At 43.6% G+C, this 19,775-nt stretch overlaps 2 protein-coding genes across 4 annotated transcripts in view; one reads left to right on the forward strand and one right to left on the reverse strand.

Moving 5' to 3' along the window:
- The window catches only part of LOC143766439 (uncharacterized), a 380,006-nt gene that overhangs the window by 353,227 nt on the left and 7,004 nt on the right, over positions 1-19,775 (forward strand). For 2 of the 3 annotated variants that reach the window (XM_077254132.1, XM_077254133.1), the window contains exons 1-6: positions 6,173-6,286; positions 7,662-7,811; positions 7,941-8,120; positions 8,203-8,326; positions 8,415-8,512; positions 8,711-8,801. The exons of the other annotated variant lie outside the window; for it this stretch is intronic. In XM_077254132.1, coding sequence (XP_077110247.1) covers positions 7,740-7,811; positions 7,941-8,120; positions 8,203-8,326; positions 8,415-8,512; positions 8,711-8,801 — 565 coding nt within the window. In that variant the 5' untranslated portion in view covers positions 6,173-6,286; positions 7,662-7,739. Of the gene's footprint in view, positions 1-6,172; positions 6,287-7,661; positions 7,812-7,940; positions 8,121-8,202; positions 8,327-8,414; positions 8,513-8,710; positions 8,802-19,775 lie in introns of those variants that run through there. 3 annotated transcript variants of the gene reach the window in all.
- Positions 1-19,775, reverse strand: part of LOC143766427 (uncharacterized) — a 473,765-nt gene that overhangs the window by 256,047 nt on the left and 197,943 nt on the right. The window lies entirely within an intron of this gene.

Here is a 19,775-nt window from a genome sequence, read left to right on the forward strand (position 1 = left end):
AAAATTGTGCTGACTATGATAGCGGGGGATTATATGTCGGCTTTCTATAACAATTTTTTTTATTTTTAGATGGCGGAATGTCTCAGACTCATACAGAGTTTTGGCAATGTCACTATGTTGCCGCCTGTGTTCACGGTTTTAAAAACAACATTGTCTAATATTTTTAGGTTATTTAGACTGTTACATTCATCTCTGCTTAAATTGTCTTTAATTGTATGAGGAATTTTCTCAAAGTCTGCGCTGACCAACTGAACGAGTAAATCCACACTAGGACAGGTAGATGGAGGTGGACGTTTTTTGATCTTGGGGCAATACTAGATGGAATCTTCCTTCCTTCCTCTGTTTTATGATCAGGAGCTAATTCCTCCAAGATCTTTAGAGCTTCCTGTTCTGATTCTGTTGGAAACAATTTATGTAAGGATTGGTCATGGAAATGGTTTTTAAAGGTCAGAGGTCGTGCAAAAAGCTGCAGATCTTTGATACTTGTAAATAAACCAAATTTAATGTCAGGAAAAAAATTATGACCCTTATTAAGGACATCATAATCAGCTTCAGATAATACACGAGTGCTCACATTAATGACCTTGTTGTCAGGTGACCGATGGCCTCTATTATGGAATTGATGCTTATATTTACATCTGAATAAATTATTCCTTTTAAAAATTGTTACAAAGGCTTTCCGGAACTTTGCTCAAGGACGTAGCAGAAGATAATGATTCTGAACTCATATTTTCATGTGTTTGTTGTTTTCTCAGTTATACGTTATTCGCCTGCAGGTCTTTGATGTCTCGTGTGAATTTAGTAGCTTGAGTCTGATGAATGTTTTTAACCCAAGTATCCACATGTTTATCTATTTGGGAATTAATGGATTCAAGGTCATCTGCTGAGAATTCTGATGAAGAGGATGTACAGTAGCATGTAAAAGTTTGGGCACCCCTGATCAAAATTGCTGTTATTAAGAACAGTTAAGCAAGTTGAAGATGAAATGATCTCTAAAAGGCCTAAAGTTAAAGATGACACATTTCTTTTGTATTTTTGGCAAAGTATATATACAGTATATACATATGTATATATATAATGGGCTGATGCAAAAGTTTAGGCACTCTAAATGATTAGTACCTAGTAACAGCCCCTTTTGCAAGTATCACAGGTTGTAAATGCTTTTGTTGCCAGAATCTTTCTTTTTTTTAAGGTGTTTTCATCCATTCTTCCTTGGAAAACTTTTCTAGTTCTGTGAGATTCCTGGGTCATTTTGCATCCTCTGCTATTTTGAGGTCTTGCTACAGATTTTCAATGATGTTCAGATCAGAGGACTGTGAGGGCCATTGTAAAACCTTCAGCTTGTGCCTTTTGAGGTCGTCTATTGTGGATTGTGACGTGTGTTTAGGATCATTATCCATTTGTAGAAGCCATCCTCCTTTCACCTTTAGCTTTGTTACAGATGCTGTTATGTTTTCATGAATATAATTTGTTGAAATTTCATTGAATTCATTCTTGCCTCTACTCGGGAAATGTTCCTCATTCTATTGGCTGCAACACAACCCAAAGCATGATCGATCCACCCCATGCATAATGGTTTGGTAGATGTTCTTTTCCTGAAATTCTGTGCCCTTTTTCTCCACACATACCTTTGATCATTTCTGTGCCCTTTTTCTCCACACATACCTTTGATAATTGAGGCCAAATAGTTCTATTTTAACCTTACTGGTCCACAGAACTTGTTTCCAAAATGCATAAGGCTTGTTTAGATGTTCGTTTGCAGACTTCAGATGCTGAATTTTATGGTGAGGACGCAGGAGAGGTTTTTTTTTCTGATGACTCTTCCATGAAGGCCATATTTGTGCAGGTGTCTCTGAACAGTAGAAAAATGTAACCCATCTCCAGAGTCTGCTAAATCTTTCTGGAGGTCTTTTACAGTCAAGCGAGGTGCAGATTTGCTTTTCTAGCAATTCTACAAACAGCTCTCACTGAAATCTTGCTTGGTCTTCCAGACTTTATCTTGTTCCTGTTAAATGCCATTTCTTAATTACATTTGGAACTGAGAAAATGGCAACTTGAAGAAAACGCTTTGCTATCTTCTTACAGCCTTCTCCTGCTTTGTGAACCTCCACCATTTTAATTTTCAGAGTGCTAGGCCGCTGCTTAGAAGAACCCATAGCTGCTGTTATTTGCACAAGGTTAGAGGAGGCTGGGTTTTATAAGTCTGGGAAATTTGCATCACCTGGCCTTTCCTAATCCTAACAATGAGGCTGCCGTCACACTAGCAGTATTTGGTCAGTATTTTACATCAGTATTTGTAAGCCAAAACCAGGAGTGGAACAAATAGAGGAAAAGTATAATAGAAACATATGCACAACTTCTGCATTTTTCACCCACTCCTGGTTTTGGCTTACAAATACTGATGTAAAATACTGACCAAATACTGCTAGTGTGACGGCAGCCTGATAGTTAACAAGCCATAACCCTAACAGGCTACTTAAGGTCTGAAACCTTGATCAAAGTTATCTGAGCAGACAAATCTTCAAGGGTGCCCACACCCTATAGGCATTAGCCTATTTTCCTTTTTGTAATTTTTAAAATGTAAAAAATGACAATATATAATGTATTTTTTACCTAAAATACAAAGAAAATGTGATATCTTTAACTTTAGGCCATTTAGAGATCTTTCCATCTTCAACTTGCTTAATTGTTCACAATAACTAATATTGACCAGGGGTGTCCAAACTTTTACCTGCCACTGTAAATGCTTCATCCAGTTGGTGTTCAATATTTAATAGGGTCTTGCTATAAAACTTAATGAAAGTTCCATGATTTTCTTTGAGCTGTTATTGCAACTATTTCCCAATTATTGATGAACTCCTGGTCCTCAATAAGAGAAGAAGGTCTCACACGTATCCGCAATCCTCTCAGGATTGTTGGGGAAGATCATTTCCAGGAAAGCTTTGTTCCTCCAGGTTTTGGTTCGTTTAAGGCTACCGTCACACTAAGGGTATGTTTCCATGTTCAGGAAATGCTGCGTGTTTGATGCTGCGTAGAGCCGCAGCGTCAAACACGCAGAGTCCAGATGTTACAGCATAGTGGAGGGGATTTCATGAAATCCCGTCTCCACTATGCATTAAAAGACGCATGCGGCATACCCGCGAAAACGGACATGCGGCGCGTCTTTTCAGAACGCAGCATGTCCTTACAATGCTGAAACAACACAAGAACAACGCAGGTGACCTGCCAGTGACCTCAGGTGCAGATTTGGTCAGGACTGATGCAATCCTGAACGTGAACACATACCCTAGCAGTATTTGGTCAGTATTTTACATCAGTATTTGTAAGCCAAAACCAGGAGTGGAACAATTTGAGGAAAAGTATAATAGAAACATATTCACCACTTCTGCATTTATCACCCACTCCTGGTTTTGGCTTACAAATACTGATGTAAAATACTGACCAAATACTGCTAGTGTGATGGCAGCCTAAAGAGTAGATTTTATATCAATACGTTAAAATTCTTCATACTCGGAGCCCCAGAGCCGCCAGTTATTGTTGGTTTGTTATTGGAAACTGGATTCACGTGTCCGAGCCAAGACTGTTCCCGGACTTTGTAGTCCATGGTCTTTACCAAGACGTCCTGGCCGGAGCAAAGTATAATATTAAGCCGGCGTCACACTCGGCGTAGGGAAATACGGTCCGTATTTTACGGCCGTAATACGCAGTAATTTTCCCAAAACACTGTTCCGTATTCAATGCGAGGATGCGATTTTTACGGACAAATGTATCCGTGTGTCATCCGTATGGCATCCGCACAGCGATTTTTTTTTGCGCAGGCTTGCAAAATGGACAAATCATGGATCCATCTGCTAAAATATTCCTAAAAACATATATACAGTCTATATATATATATATATATATATATATATATATATATATATATATATATATATATATGTCAGTGAGACACACATATATATATATTTATATTTAATTCAGCGCTAGATAGCAGAAAAGCCGCTAATTCAATTGCCGGCTTTAGCTCTCTCCTTCACAAACCCGACAGGATATGAGACATGGTTTACATACAGTAAACCATCTCATATCCCTTCTTTTATTACATATTCCTCTTTACTAATGTAACAAGTGTCTGTGTGTAAAATTTTTTAATACTATTGGATTAATAATGGATAGGTGTCATAATTGACGCCTCTCCATTATTAACCTGGCTTAATGTCACCTTACAATAGCAAGGTGACATTAACCCTTCATTACCCCATATCCCACCGCTACAGGGAGTGGGAAGAGAGTGGCCAAGTGCCAGAATAGGCGCATCTTCCAGATGTGCCTTTTCTGGGGTGGCTGGGGGCAGATGTTTTTAGCCACGGGGAGCCAATAACCATGGACCCTCTCTAGGCTATTAATATCTGCCCTCAGTCACTGGCTTTACCATTCTGGCGGGGAAAATTGCGCAGGAGCCCACGACCATTTTTTCCGGGATTTAACCCTTTAATTTAATAGCTAGAGCTTCAAAATTTTACACACAGACACTTGTTACATTAGTAAAGAGGAATATGTAATAAAAAAAAGGGATATGAGATGGTTTACTGTATGTAAACCATGTCTCATATCCTGTTGGGTTTGTGAAGGAGAAATGAAAAGCCGGCAATTGAATTAGCGGCTTTTCTGCTATCTAGCGCTGAATTAAATATAAATATATATATATATATGTGTGTGTCTCACTGACATAGAATAGGTATATATATATATATGTGTACACATTTATTCTACCTATTCTATTCTGTCAGTGTGATGTTACTGTACACCGCACTGAATTGCCGGCTTTTCTAGAGAACACCGCTGCGTATTTCTCACAAGTCACACGCATGGTCCGTGTATAATCCGTAATTTTCTCGCCTCCATAGACTTTCATTGACGGATTTTTTGCGCAATACACTGACAAACGCAGCATGCTGCGATTTTCTACGGCCGTGCAAGACCGTATAATACGGATCAGTAAAATACGGCAGATAGGAGCAGGGCCATAGAGAATCATGGTACCGTATGCAATCTGTATTTTCTGCGCCTCTCATACGTCCATAAAACACGCCAGTGTGACGCCGACCTTAGGAAGTGGGAAAAAGACACAAGACAATAATACACAGATGAACAAAACATGGAATATTCAGATGGATCCAATCATTGTTTTATACAAAATCTACTTATTAAACGAACCAAAACATTGAACAAAGCTCGGCTCTGTACATACACTGCTCCACTACATACAACTCGTAACCACACGGCTTCGACTACATTCCCCTCGTACACACACGGCTCCACTCTATACGCCCCACACACATAGCTTCGCTCCGTACACCTCCTACACACACTGCTCTGCTCCGTACACACACAGCTGGGCTCCGTACATCTCGTTGACACACGGCTCCGCTCTGTACACATGCGGCTCCACTACATACACCTCGTACACACACGGCTCCGCTCCGTACACCTCATACACACACGGCTCCGCTCCGTACACCTCGCACACACGGCTCCGCTCCGTACACCTCATACACACACGGCTCCGCTCCGTACACCTTGTACACACACGGCTCCGCTCCGTACACCTCGCACACACGGCTCCGCTCCGTACACATGTGGCTCCGCTCCGTACACCTCGTACATATGTGGCTTTGCTCCATACACATTGTACACATACGGCTTCTCTCTGTACACCTCGTACACACACGGCTCTGCGCCGTATACATGCGGCTCCACTATATACACCTCGTACACACACGGCTCCTCTCCGTACACCTCATACACACGCGGCTCTGCTCCGTACACCCCACACACACATGGCTCTGCTCCGTACACCCCACACACACATGGCTCTGCTCCGTACACCCACAGCTCTGCGCCGTACACATGCGGCTCCACTACATACACCTCATACACACACGGCTCTGCCCCATACACATGTGGCTCCGCTCCATACACCCCATACACACGGCTCCACTCCGTACACCTCGTACACTTATGGCTCCGCTCCATACACCTCATGCACACACGGTTCTGCTCTGTACACCTCGTACGCACATGGCTCTGCTACCTCCACCCTGTAAACCCCTCCTGACCCCACACATAAACTTTCACTCATCCAGCACCATGACAACCAGCACAGCAGAGTCCTGCATACACTGAGGCCCCTGATCATGTGACCCCTGACTCCTCCCCTCCTGTGACCTCATCACAGGTCCTGTGCGGCTCTGCAGGTGGAGGCTCCACACCAGAACTGTAGCAGGTAAAAACCCCAATATCCTCCTGTCCCTGCTAATTGGGGGGAACTATCTCCTCTAATAATCCTCAGACAGTTCTGACAAACACGGAAAAGTGCCCCTTTATGGATGTGACAGAAAGTCTGTTTAGTCCCTTTAGCTCCATAGTATCAGCTCTAATCCAATGGTGAGAGAGCGATTTACCCTGAAGGGTCACAGATTGTGGGGTTGTTATAGAATGTTATATTTAGGGGTTTGTGTTGTCTCCTTATAAGAATCACAATGGTTTTATTCCTTTTCCGCTGATAGATGAAAAACGACCCAACTATGAAAGACGGGAACCAAGGAAACATGGATTAGGGTTCCTTCTCACTTGCGAAAAATACGTCCGAGTCTCGCAGGTTAAAACCCTGCTCTGGCACCGGCACTCCAAAGCAGAGCGTGCGGCTCCATGTATTCCTATGTGGCCGCACGCTCCGCTCTGGAGTGCCAGCGTCAGAGCAGGGTTTTAACCTGCGAGACTCGGACGTATTTTTCGCAAGTGAGAAGGAGCCCTTACTCTCATAGTACGGGGCCCCCACACAGTATAATGTTCCCCCAGTTCCTCCATTCCCCCACACAATATTCTCCCACCTAAACCAATAGATAGTAAATCCTCACTTACCCCCATTGTTGATGCCTTACAGAGCCTTTTCTTGGTTACTGCCCACAGTGTAATGTTCCCTCAGTACCAACATCCCCCACAGTTTTCCCAGAACCTCCAGTCCTAATTTTATTTTTGTAACACGTTAACACCTGTTTTGTTTGGGTGTTTTTCATGTAATATGTGAAAGCCTGCAGAAAAATGCCAAAAAACCCTCCATTATATTTATAAACTTGTTGTTCTTACAAAAAAATCTCTTATAAAAGCCTCAAACTTCTGTGTGTGAATCAGAGCTGAGCTCTAACGTGATTGAAGATTACAGTGCGGGGAAGACGGGAAACCTCCATATAGACGGCCGGTGGGGATGGGGTCAGTGACCGACTCTGGACAAATCTGTTTCTAGAGCCGTAGTAGAAGATGAAGATGTCGTCCTCACCATGAAGTAGTTATTTCTCCTGTCACGTGTAATGAATATCTCCTGCAGTATTACTAATGCCGATTCCAGGGTCGGTAAATGAGACGAGAATTAGCGTTATGGAAGATGAGTCTATGAGAAACGTATTCAGCTGCCGAATCCGAGGAAGAAACTGCTTGTTGTCTGTGGCCTAAATATATAGGTTTTACTAGTAGATGTAAAGAGGAAAACTAAATACTGTAAAATAATAAATCTCCTCAAATGTTTCCCTTATTATCTCCAGTAATTGTATTATTACACAGGATTTTATGATGTTACATCGGCTCATCTTCTTCTTATTCAGGTCTCTACAATATCGGATCCTCTCAGTGAAGATCTTCTGTAGAAAAGAAATTTCTTGATTTACCCATCAAGGATTGATATGGACAGAGACAAGATGGCGGAGAGGATATTACACCTCACCCTAGAGATCCTCTTCCGGCTTACTGGAGAGGTGAGAGATTCTGATGACATCACATTACATCATTCTTATCTATGGGAATAACAGATGGACAGAACTGGAGAGGTGAGGACTCTGGAAATGTCTGTAGTGAGATTTGTTAATGTGTCTCTCCATAACCAGGATTACACAGTAGTGAAGAAGACCTCTAGTGAGCGCTGTCAGGACCCTGTGTCTGAGGGATGGGGAAGACCCCTGAGCCCAATCACAGGGCCTCCATATAACCCCCTGATACATGAGGACATCAATGACCAGAAGATCCTAGAACTCACCTACAAGATGATTGAGCTGCTGACTGGAGAGGTGACACTGCTGGGAATGCTGGGACATTAAACAGTAACGCTATGAAGGGATGGGGGAATGACGGTATCATTGTGTGTGTCAGGTTTCTATAAGGAGTCAGGATGTCGCCGTCTATTTCTCCATGGAGGAGTGGGAGTATTTAGAAGGACACAAAGATCTGTACAAGGATGTCATGATGGAGGTTCCCCAGCCCCTCACATCACCAGGTAATAGGATTACATACATACAGCCTATAATTATCTGTATTATCTGTATGTAATGAATGAATTCAGTCCCTGTATGTGTTTCCTCCAGATCTATCCAGTAAGAGGACAACACCCGAGAGATGTCCCTGTCCTCTTCTTCCACAGGACTGTAAACAAGAAGATCCCAATGCTCCTCAGGACCATCAGGTAGATGGAGAGAAGGTGTCATGAGATCTCCTCTATGATGTGTAGACGCCGGTGAAGGTCTTTTGCTCAGTCTTGTTTTATCCACCAGTATTATATGTTTTATACTTGTGTAATGAGAACGGTGGAGATGGCAGGATTAGAGCTGATCATAGATGTGAATTCTCCATCTGTCTGTGACTTTTACAATATTTGTTTCAGGGTGAAGATCTGACCCATATTAATACTACAGAGACATATGTGAGGGGGGATGAGCGGTGTAAAGAGGAGATTCCTACATATGGCTACCCAGGTGAGTAGTGACCACTAAATGCAGAGAAGTCACAGATTCTTCTCAGTCATCGGCTGTGGCTGCTTTATCGGTGGTGTAGTGCGGCCGTATCACAATCGTGTGATCACCATTTTGCCTCTAGACCACAATGTTCTCCTCCACCAAAACTGTTCAAATGACTTTGGGCATTGAAAGCCACTTTCTATAGATCTTACAACCTGGAGGATCCACCTACCCCCTGGGATTAGAAGACGCAGATTGTTAAGGTACCTTCACACGAAACTACTTTGTAACGATATCGCTAGCGATCCGTGACGTTGCAGCGTCCTGGCTAGCGATATCGTTTAGTTTGACACGCAGCAGCGATCAGGATCCTGCTGTGATGTCGCTGGTCGCTGAATAAAGTTCAGAACTTTATTTGGTCGTCCGATCGCCGTGTATCGTTGTGTTTGACACCAAAAGCAACGATACCAGCGATATTTTACACTGGTAACTAGGGTAAACATCGGGTTACTAAGCGCAGGGCCGCGCTTAGTAACCCGATGTTTACCCTGGTTACCAGCGTAAACGTAAAAAAAAAAAAACAGTACATACTCACCATTTGATGTCCGTCAGGTCCCTTGCCGTCTGCTTCCCACACTGACTGAGCGCCGCAAAGTGAAAGTGAAAGTGCAGCACAGCGGTGACGTCACCGCTGTGCTCTGCTCTCACTGTACGGCGGCACTCAGTCAGAGCAGTAAGCAGACGGCAAGGGACCTGACGGACATCAGATGGTGAGTATGTACTGTTTGTTTTTTTTTACTTTTACGATGGTAACCAGGGTAAACATCGGGTTACTAAGCGCGGCCCTGCGCTTAGTAACCCGATGTTTACCCTGGTTACCCGGGGACCTCGGCATCGTTGGTCGCTGGAGAGTGGTCTATGTGACAGCTCTCCAGCGATCAAACAGCGACGCTGCAGCGATCGGCATCGTTGTCGCTATCGCTGCAGCGTCGTTTCGTGTGAAGGTACCTTTACCTGCCCAGATCTGTAAACTACAAAGCCAAATGACAGTGTACGTACAATGTGCTGACAAGTTCGGAAATCACTTGAAAAGTATTATGATTGGCCAGTAAGAGAAAGCGGAGGGTAATGATGCTGTTGGCTTCCTGGAACCCTGAGATCTTATCGGATGAATCTACCTTCTCCCCCTTCTGTGCTGCTGAATGTGCTCATATGGTCCCTACAAGACCAGGTCCAGTCTTTCTGGCCAAACTTCACTTTTTGATCAACAACATTAAATGTGCAGTGAGGCCAAGTGTGAATTTCTGTACAATAAAAACAGAGTTTCCCTTTATCCTGACTTTTCAATTTGTATTAAAAACTAACTAATTTCATGGAGGATTGTGATAGACTACAGGAAAACCATTACACCTGTGCCATGATATATCTCTAAGCTGTGCGTGGCTGATGGCTGTAATATACATTTATTCGCACCTGCAGGAGATGTGTTGGCTCGAGCCCTGGTTTCATGGATTCACTCCACGTCATAAATTCCATTATATTTTCAATCCTAAGGAATTCAGATTACTGCACGATCTCTCCTGAAATGAGGAGCACTAATACTTACTCTAATCTTCTGGTCAGGACTCATAGTGGCTCCAATGGTCCATCATAAATAAGTGCCACTCTGGTTTAGGCTAAGTGCACACGTTGAAGAATTTCCACGGAAATTCTGCAACTCCTGCCGCAGGTATATCGCATGTGGAATTGGCATGCGTATTCCCGCTTAACACTAGCTTTTTACAAGCGTAATTAGCTTGCAGAATCCTAGTGTTTTCCATCTGATCTGTAGCTTTGCTTGGAAAACTGATTGACTGGTTGGTCACACTTGTCAAACATAGTGTTTGACAAATGTGACCAACTTTTTACTATTGATACTGCCTATGCGTCATCAATAGTAAAAAGATAGAATGTTAAAAAAATAAAAACTCATGATATTTTCACCTTCCGGCCTCCCCAGCAGCCTTCCCGCTCCTCGCGATGCTTCCGGACCCAAAATTCCGCACAAAGAATGAACATGCTGCCTTTTTTCCGGAATGCGATTCTGCTGCTGAATAAAACGCACCATGTGCACAAAAGTGTGGAACGCATTCTAAAAATAGGATGCTTAATGTAAGCGAAAAAAACCTGAAGGTGTGCACATATCGTTAGTGTTGGAGTTCTCCCCTCGTACATACTGTACGTTGTTGGGGATGTAACTTTTTTTATTCTATGCCTTTTTTTTTACCTGTTCATTCTGTATGATAGTTTGATTGTGGTGGGATTGGCCTTCCTGAATTATGTGAGTCTGTAACTCCCTGATAGTCTTAAAAAAAGCTCTCCATCTCCTCTTCCAAATGCCTAACATCTAAATTTAAAGTGAACCTGTCAGCAGGATTGTGCACAGTAACCTACAGACAGTGTCCTTTCGGTGCCGTTATACTGATTACACTGATACCTGGTGATGAATTCCATCTTGTGGTTGTTGTTGTTTAATCTTTATTTGTAGTTTTCAGTTAACCCTTTCGTGCCCGGGCCTGTTTTTGCCTTCGTGACCTAGCCAATTTTTACAATTCTGACTACTGTCACTTTATGAGGTTATAAGTCTGGAACGGTTCACCGGATCCTGGTGATTCTGACAATGTTTTCTTGGGACATATTGCTCTTCATGTTAGTGGTAAAATGTCTTTGATATGACTTGTTTATTTGTGAAAAAAAGGAAATTTGGCAAAAATTTTGAAAATTTCACAATTTTCAAACTTTTAATTTTTAGACCCTTAAATCAGAGAGTTATATCGCACAAAATAGTTAATAAATAACATTTCCAACTTTACGTCAGCACAATTTTGGAATCAAAAATTTTTTTTTTCTAGTAACCCCCCACGACAGCACACCTGGAGGATGTTACCCCTTTCCTAATAGGGACAGGAAATGACAAAGAGGTTAAATAACCCCTCCCTCATCCTCCCCTCAGTGTTTTTTGCTGTCCCTACTAGGGATGAAGAGGTCATCCCAGGTGTACTGTGCCGGCAGCGATCACCGGGGGGAACTTAACGCCGGGCAGCTAGGGAGCAGACTTACCTCTCTTCCCTGTGCGCTGCTCCCGTCTCCTCTGGACTCGGGACATCCGCCACCAGTGCGCACCTGCAGGGCAAGGTCTGGGCGGCATTCTTCAGCTGCAGACCGCTCTGATGCTCTCCAGCCTCTCAGCCTCCAGCGGTATGCGCACGATGAGGACTTCCGGTCTGAAGCCGGCGGCAGGATGTGACGTCAGACGCCGGCCGCCTTCAGCGTTCAGGAAGGTCCTTTTGCGTTCCACGCTGGAACGCATGATAGAGCAGTGTGTATGTCGGCGGCCTCCCCCCACATGCGTCCGGACATTGGAGGAGGAGGTCCTCCCACCACGAGGACAGGTGCTGTGTCCGGTCGCCTATTTAAGAGCCCCGGACAAGAAGACATCTCAGGTAGGACCACTGTGTGGTGAAAATCATGGAGATGTCCGCTGCCTCGCGCTCTGCTCCTGCAGATCCCAGCACCATCCCGGCCCCAGTAAGTAGTCTGGCCCAGGGTGTCCATTCCCTGATGCGGGTTACAAACTTATGGTTCCTTCTCCCCTTTATTTCAGGGGGACAAGGAACCCGCATCAGGAGGCAAATCCAAAGCTACGCGCAAATGCGCAGTTTGTGTAAAGAAATTGTCCTCTTCATACAAGAAGACATTGTGCAAAGAATGCACAGAGAAAATTATTAGAGAAGAGCAGCCATCTCTCATGGAAGAGATCAAAGGCTTAATCCAGCACGAGATCAGAAGCTCTCTGGCCACCCTTTCCCAACCCACACCCTCCCCTAGTACTCCTCCGGAGGCTAAGAAAAGAAGGCTTAATCCAGAGGATGAAGTACATGAGGATTCTCAAGGGGAGATGTCTGATGAACCTCCAGAGGAAGGTGAAATATCCTTAGAATCAGAGTCTTCTCAGCAGGAGAGATACTACTTCTCCTCCAGTGACATAGAAGAACTTCTCACAGCAGTAAGGAAGGCTACGGAGATTGAAGAAGAAAAAACGGCTCAGTCAGTACAGGAAGAGAAGTTCGGGGGTCTCCGTTCTAGGAAGAAACAGGGATTTCCTATTCACAAAAATATCTGTGATTTAGTCCTAGAAGAATGGGAATCCCCAGAAAAGAGGTTGACCACCCCAGCAGAAATTAAGGATCGGTTTCCGGTAGATGACGACACTGCTTCATGCTGGTCGGAGATACCAAAGGTGGACGTCCAGATCGCTAGGGTAGCTAAAAAAAACCACGCTACCATTTGAAGATGCCTCCCAGTTGAAAGATCCTCTGGAACGTAAAATGGACGGGCTACTAAGGAAATCATGGGAAACGTCAGCATCCTTACTGAACATCAATTCTGTATCTACCTGTGTGGCTAGGTCAATGCACCATTGGATGGGACAACTAGAAGAGCACCTGTCCTCAGGCACTCCCAGAGAAGATATTCTAGCCTCCCTACCTATCTTCCAGAAGGCGACAGGATTTCTAGCCGATGCCTCGGCTGAATCGGTGAGGGTGGCAGCAAGATCATCAGGGTTGTCAAATTCCGTAAGACGAGCACTCTGGCTAAGATCTTGGTCTGGGGACATGACTTCGAAGATGAGGCTGTGTTCTATTCCTTTTAAAGGAAAATATATGTTTGGGTCTGCCCTGGATGATCTATTGGAGAAAGCCTCAGACAAAAAGAATACACTGCCAGTACCTAGAAACCCTAGGAAAAGACCCTTTCGCTCTCAACAAGAGCATACTCCTCAATACAGGGGTAAGGGTAAGTCGGGGCGTTGGAGTTATCCAAAAGGGGGAAAAGACAGGAATCTTTTTCTTCCCCAACCCCAAAATCAATGAAAACAATGACGCCACCATGTTGGGGGGTCGTATCTCAAATTTCCTCCCATACTGGCAAACAATCCGCTCAGACCAATGGACCTTAACATCAGTCAGAGACGGGATAAAAATAGAGTTTGTCTCATATCCTCAAAAGATGTTAAAGACAACATCTTTGTCCACACCAAAGCTACAATCCACATTGATAGCGGGAGTACAAGATCTCCTAGTCAACAATGTGATCTCCACAGTCCCGGAGAACGAGCGGAACAGAGGACATTATTCAAACTTATTCCTAATAAAGAAACTGAATGGGTCCCATCGTGTGATAATCAATCTAAAACCCCTGAATTGACACGTCGCCTACAGAAGGTTCAAGATGGAATCCGTAAAATCTACAGTACCCCTTATAGGTCAAGATTTCGTCATGGCAACTATAGATTTACAGGACGCATACTACCACGTCCCAATCCATCCAACTTATCGGAAATTCCTAAGATTTGCAGTCGCCAGGGGAGAAAACACAGACCATTTTCAGTTCAATGTCCTCCCGTTTGGGCTATCCTCAGCCCCTAGAATCTTCACAAAGATTAAGACCGAAGCAATGGCCTACATCAGAGGTCAAAGAATATGCATAATTCCATACCTCGATGACCTCCTGATAGTGGCTCCCACAGTTTCCATTCTACAAGAACACCTTCAAAAGACAGTCCAAATCTTATCGTCCCTAGGCTGGATAGTGAACCACAAGAAATCGGATATGGTTCCGTCAACAACAAAGGTCTTTTTAGGAGTCCTACTAGGCTCTCACAGCCAAACATCTTTCTTACCAGAACAAAAACGGACCTTGCTTACACCAAAAATAAGAATGTTGCGGGACAAAAGGGACCATGACATCATGCATCCAGATGGTGGCATGGGCACAAGCCCACACCAGAATACTTCAAACTCATATTCTGTCAAACTGGGACGGATCCCCAAATTCTCTAGACAAAAAGATCACAATACCACCACACGTAAAGTCCTCATTGACATGGTGGCTACGAAAGGAGAACTTAATCAAAGGAGTTCCCTGGTTACAGGATCCAGCAATTTCTATAACAGTAGATACCAGCGAAAGAGGTTGGGGAGCTACGGTGGCCCAACATATATTTCAAGGAGACTGGCCAAACGAGATAAGTCAATGATCCTCGAACTTCAGAGAACTGAAAGCGGTAGAGGAAGTACTCAAAGCAGCAGTAGCTCCTGTTCAAAATTCCCACATCAAAATCTACTCGGACAACATGACGACAGTTGCCCACCTTCGCCATCAGGGAAGTACAAGACACGAGGATCTAAAGGCCATATCAGCCAGAATATTTTCCTGGGCCGAAGAACATGTTCTCTCGCTTTCCGCCCTGCACATAAAAGGGGAAATAAATATACAGGCCGACTTCCTGAGCAGGGAAAGGATCCATCCAGGAGAATGGGGTCTAGACCCGGAAATTTTTCAAATTTTGGCCAAAAAGTGGGGACAGCCAGAAGTGGACCTGTTCACAAGCAGTCAGAACACAAAGGTGGACCAGTTTTTCTCGCTAGATCCAACCAATCCGGGGCTAGTTGTAGACGCATCGGCACAACCATGGACATTCTCACTGGCCTATGCTTTTCCGCCGTTACCAATTCTACCAAAGGTCCTACAAAAGATAAAGACAAAAAAGATCAGGGTAATCCTTTTGGCCCAAAAGAAGCTGGTTTGGGACCCTCATCAGCCTAAAAGTAGATGGACCGATGGTCAATAACCTTCTATATCAGGGGCCAATACTTCATCCAGATCCCGAGAGATTACACCTGAATGCCTGGCTTCTGAATTCTCAATTCTGAGGACCAGAGGCCTATCAAAGAACATCATTAGAATGCTACAGAAAAGCTGGAAAATGGTAACCAATAGGGTTGAGCGACCTTGACTCTTTTAGGGTCAAGTCATGTTTTGCGAAACCCGACTGCTGGAAAAGTCGAGTCGGGCGAAATCGGCCGATTACTGCGCAAAGTCGAGGATCGGCCGGAACACGAAACCCTATGCACTTTAATGGGGATATTTTTTTTTATTTTTTTATTTTTTCTCTCTCTCTCTCTCTCTCTCTTCTCTCCTCTCCTCTCCTCTCCTCCGTCCCAGCACTGAAAAGTTCGTTTTACACATTCCAAATCGCTACTGCGCACAAGCGATAAAATGATGATGGGCGTACACGCCCTAACCCCTATGTCATCACTCTGCCCACGCTCCTTCATTGGCCGAAAAAATGGCGCTAAACGCGTCATACGAAACGCGACTTTGGCGCCAAGATCGCGTACCGCATGGCCGACCCCACACAGGGATCGGGTCGGGTTTCATGAGACACCGACTTTACCAAAAGTCAGCGACTTATGAAAATGAACGACCCGTTTCGCTCAACCCTAGTAACCAATTCCATCTATCAAAAAATATGGAAGACCTTTATCGCATGGAGTGCTCCTGAACGGCCTAACCCAGACTGGCCGAACCTAGCAAGAATCTTAGATTTTTTGGAAGATGGGCTAGAAAAGGGTCTCAGACCCAGCACCCTCAAGGTACAGGTGGCGGCCCTGAGCTCGTATTTTGACCAGCCTTTAGCTGACCACAGATGGATAAGAAGATTTATGACGGCAGCATCCCGCATATCTCCAAGATCCATAAATATAGTCCCATCCTGGGACCTCAATATAGTCCTCAAGGGACTTGCACTTCCACCTTTTGAACCCCTGTCATCAATAGGAATGGATAGACTTGCCTGGAAAACCACCTTGCTGATAGCAATAACTACAGCCAGGAGAGTAGGTGAACTACAGGCCCTGTCAATCAATGAGCCCTACATGAAGAGTCTACAAGACAGACTTATCCTGAGATTGGATCCATCCTTTCTCCCAAAGGTTGTCTCTGACTTCCACAAGTCGCAGGAGATAATTCTCCCCTCCTTCTATTAGGAACCAAAGAATGAGGAAGAAGAACAGTTCCATACTTTGGATGTTCGGAGAACGGTACTTTATTATCGTCAAGTTTCAGACAAAATTAGAAAGGATCAGAATTTGTTTATTCATCTTCACGGCCAGAATAAGGGGAAGAAGATTTCCAAATCTACAATTGCCAACTGAATCAAGAGAGCCATCTTGGAGGCTTACCAGATCCAAGGCCTTCCACCGCCAGAAAAATTCACAGCTCATTCTACCAGAGCAACAGCTGCCTCCTGGGCCGAGAAAGCCAGTGCTTCTATCGAGCAAATATGCAGAGCTGCTACATGGTCCTCGGTCCATACATTTTCCAAACATTACAGGCTAGACCTAATGTCAAAAGAAGACTTGGCCTTTGGGGAAAAAGTCCTTAGAGCTATAGTCCCTCCCTAAATATTACTCTTGGGTACTGCTCCAGGTGTGCTGTCGTGGGGGGTTACTAGAGAAAATAGAATTATTCTTACCGTTAGTTCGGTTTCTAGTAACCCACCACGACAGCAGGAGTAATCCCTCCCTTTGCTTAATATACGTTCTGAAAAGAATAAATATAATTTGAAGCATTTCTTCTCCTGTGGTCCTTTATAATAACACTGAGGGGAGGATGAGGGAGGGGTTATTTAACCTCTTTGTCATTTCCTGTCCCTATTAGGAAAGGGGTAACATCCTTAAGGTGTGCTGTCGTGGTGGGTTACTAGAAACCGAGTTAACGGTAAGAATAATTCTATTTTTTGTTAGGAAGTTATAAGGGTTAAATGTTGACCAGCGATTTTTCATTTTTTCAACAAATTTTACAGAACCATTTTTTTTAGGGACCACCTAACATTTGAAGTCACTTTGAGGGGTCTATATGAAAAAAAAATACCCAAAAGTGACACCATTGTAAAAACTGCACCCCTCAAGGTGCTCAAAACCACATTCAAGAAGTTTATTAACCCTTCAGGTGCTTCACGGTAATGAATGGAATGTGGAAGGAAAAAATAAACATTTACTTTTGTTTCACAAAAGTTTTCCTTTATACCTAATTTTTTTTTACTTTCGCAAGGGTAACAGGAGAAAATGGACTATACATTTTATTTTGCAATTACTCCTAAGCATTCTGATACCCCATATGTGGGGGAATACTACTGTTTAGGCACACGGCAGGGCTCAGAATGGAAGGAGTGCCATTTGATTTTTTTTAATGTAAAATATGCTGGAATAATTAGCGGTTGCTGTGACGCGCTTGGAGAGCCCCTGATGTGCCTAAACAGTGGAAACCCCCAACAAGTGACACCATTTTGGAACTTATCTAGAGTGTATTGAGCACCTTGAACCCACAGGTACTTCACAGAAGTTTATAGCGTAGAGCCTTGGAAATAAAAAAAAAAAATCACATTTTTCCCAAATAAAGCTCTTTTAGCTCCATATTTTGCATTTTCATAAGGGTAAAAGGTGAAATTGCTCCATAAATTTTGTTGAGCAATTTCTCCTCAGTACACAGATACCCCATATCTGGAGGAAAATCACTGTTTGTGCGCATGGCAGAGCTCAGAAGGGAAGGAGCGCCATTTGACTTTTGGAATGCAGAATTGGCTGGAATCGATAGAGGACGCCATGTTGTGTTTGGAGAGCCCCTAACTTGCCTAAACAGTGGAAACCCCCAACAAGTGACCCCATTTTGGAAAGTAGACCCCTCAAGGAATTTATCTACATGTCTGGTGAGCACCTTGATCCTCCAGGGGCTTCACATAATTTTATAATATTGAGCAGTCAAAATAATAATAAATAACATTTTTACCACAAAAATGCTATTTTAGCCCCACTTTTTTATTTTCAAAAGGGTAGCAAGAAAAAATGGACCCCAAAGTTTGTTGTGCAATTTCTTCCGAGTATACCAATACCTGGTATGTGGTGGAAAACTACTGTCTAGGAGCATGGCAGGGCATGAAAGGGAAAGAGCACCATATTACAGTGCAGGTTTTGCTGCATTGGTTTGAGAGGGCCATATCATATTGGCAGAATCCCTGAGGTGCCAGAACAGCAGAAACCCCCATAAGTGACCCCATTTTACAAACTACACCTCTCAGTTCATCTAGGGGTGCAGCGATCATATTGACACCACAAGTGTATCATAGAATTTGATACCATTGGGCAGTGAAGAAAAAAATAATTACATTTTTACCACAACAAAATAGTTTTAGCCCTAGATTTTTCATTTTAACACTGGGAAATGGGTAATAATGGTGCCAAAATGAAAATTAGCCACACAGCAAGACTCTGGAGGGACGGAGCGCTATTTGACTCTTGGAGAACAAATTGTTGTAGAATAGTTTCCAGACTCTATATAAAGAGCCCCTAAATGCCAGAAAAGCAGAATCCCCCTCAAGTGACCCCAGTTTGGAAATTATACCCCTTTAGGAATTTATCCTATACACTTTATCAAGTGTAGTGATGATTTTGATTCCAGAAACAGGCAGCAATGGATGTTGCTGAGTGAAAAATGCAAACTGCCATTGTAGTGACCAGTACGTTGCAGTAACCAGTACGTTATGCCCAGCCTGTGCTTCTGGATACATGCACCCATAAATTAGATGGGCTCTAGTCACTACAGAAATGCCAAACATGTGGATGATATTTGTGGCTTAGGTACACTGTGGGGCTCAGAAGGGAGGAGGGCATTTGAATTTGGGAGCGCAGAATTTTTTTTAGGGGGTTGAGTAGCCGTAACGCTTTTCCAGAGCCTTTGTACTAGCAGTAAAGTGGAAGCCACCTATATTTCCGTTAACAGATGATGGACCTGAGTGAGGACTTGCTTTTTTTTGTGGATTGAGTGGAAGCTTTAATTGACACGAAATCATGAAAAAACTTATTAAAAAGATAACCTTTATTTAATTAAAGTTAAAAAACACCCACGAGGTGGTATGTGCTCACCAAAAATAAAAAAACACACTGTGTATACCCAAAAACTAACCAATAAACCCTTTATGGGTTTTTTTTTGCTGCAGTTCCTTAATATTGAACTGTGTTGATCCTGTCTTACAGCGGGGGTTGGCACCCTAAGGGGATTTTCGTTGTGAAGCCCCCGCTCATCGACGGCTGTCCCTGTTATTCCCTAGAT

Source organism: Ranitomeya variabilis, chromosome 4 (genome assembly GCF_051348905.1).
Source record: "Ranitomeya variabilis isolate aRanVar5 chromosome 4, aRanVar5.hap1, whole genome shotgun sequence".
NCBI lineage: Eukaryota > Metazoa > Chordata > Amphibia > Anura > Dendrobatidae > Ranitomeya > Ranitomeya variabilis.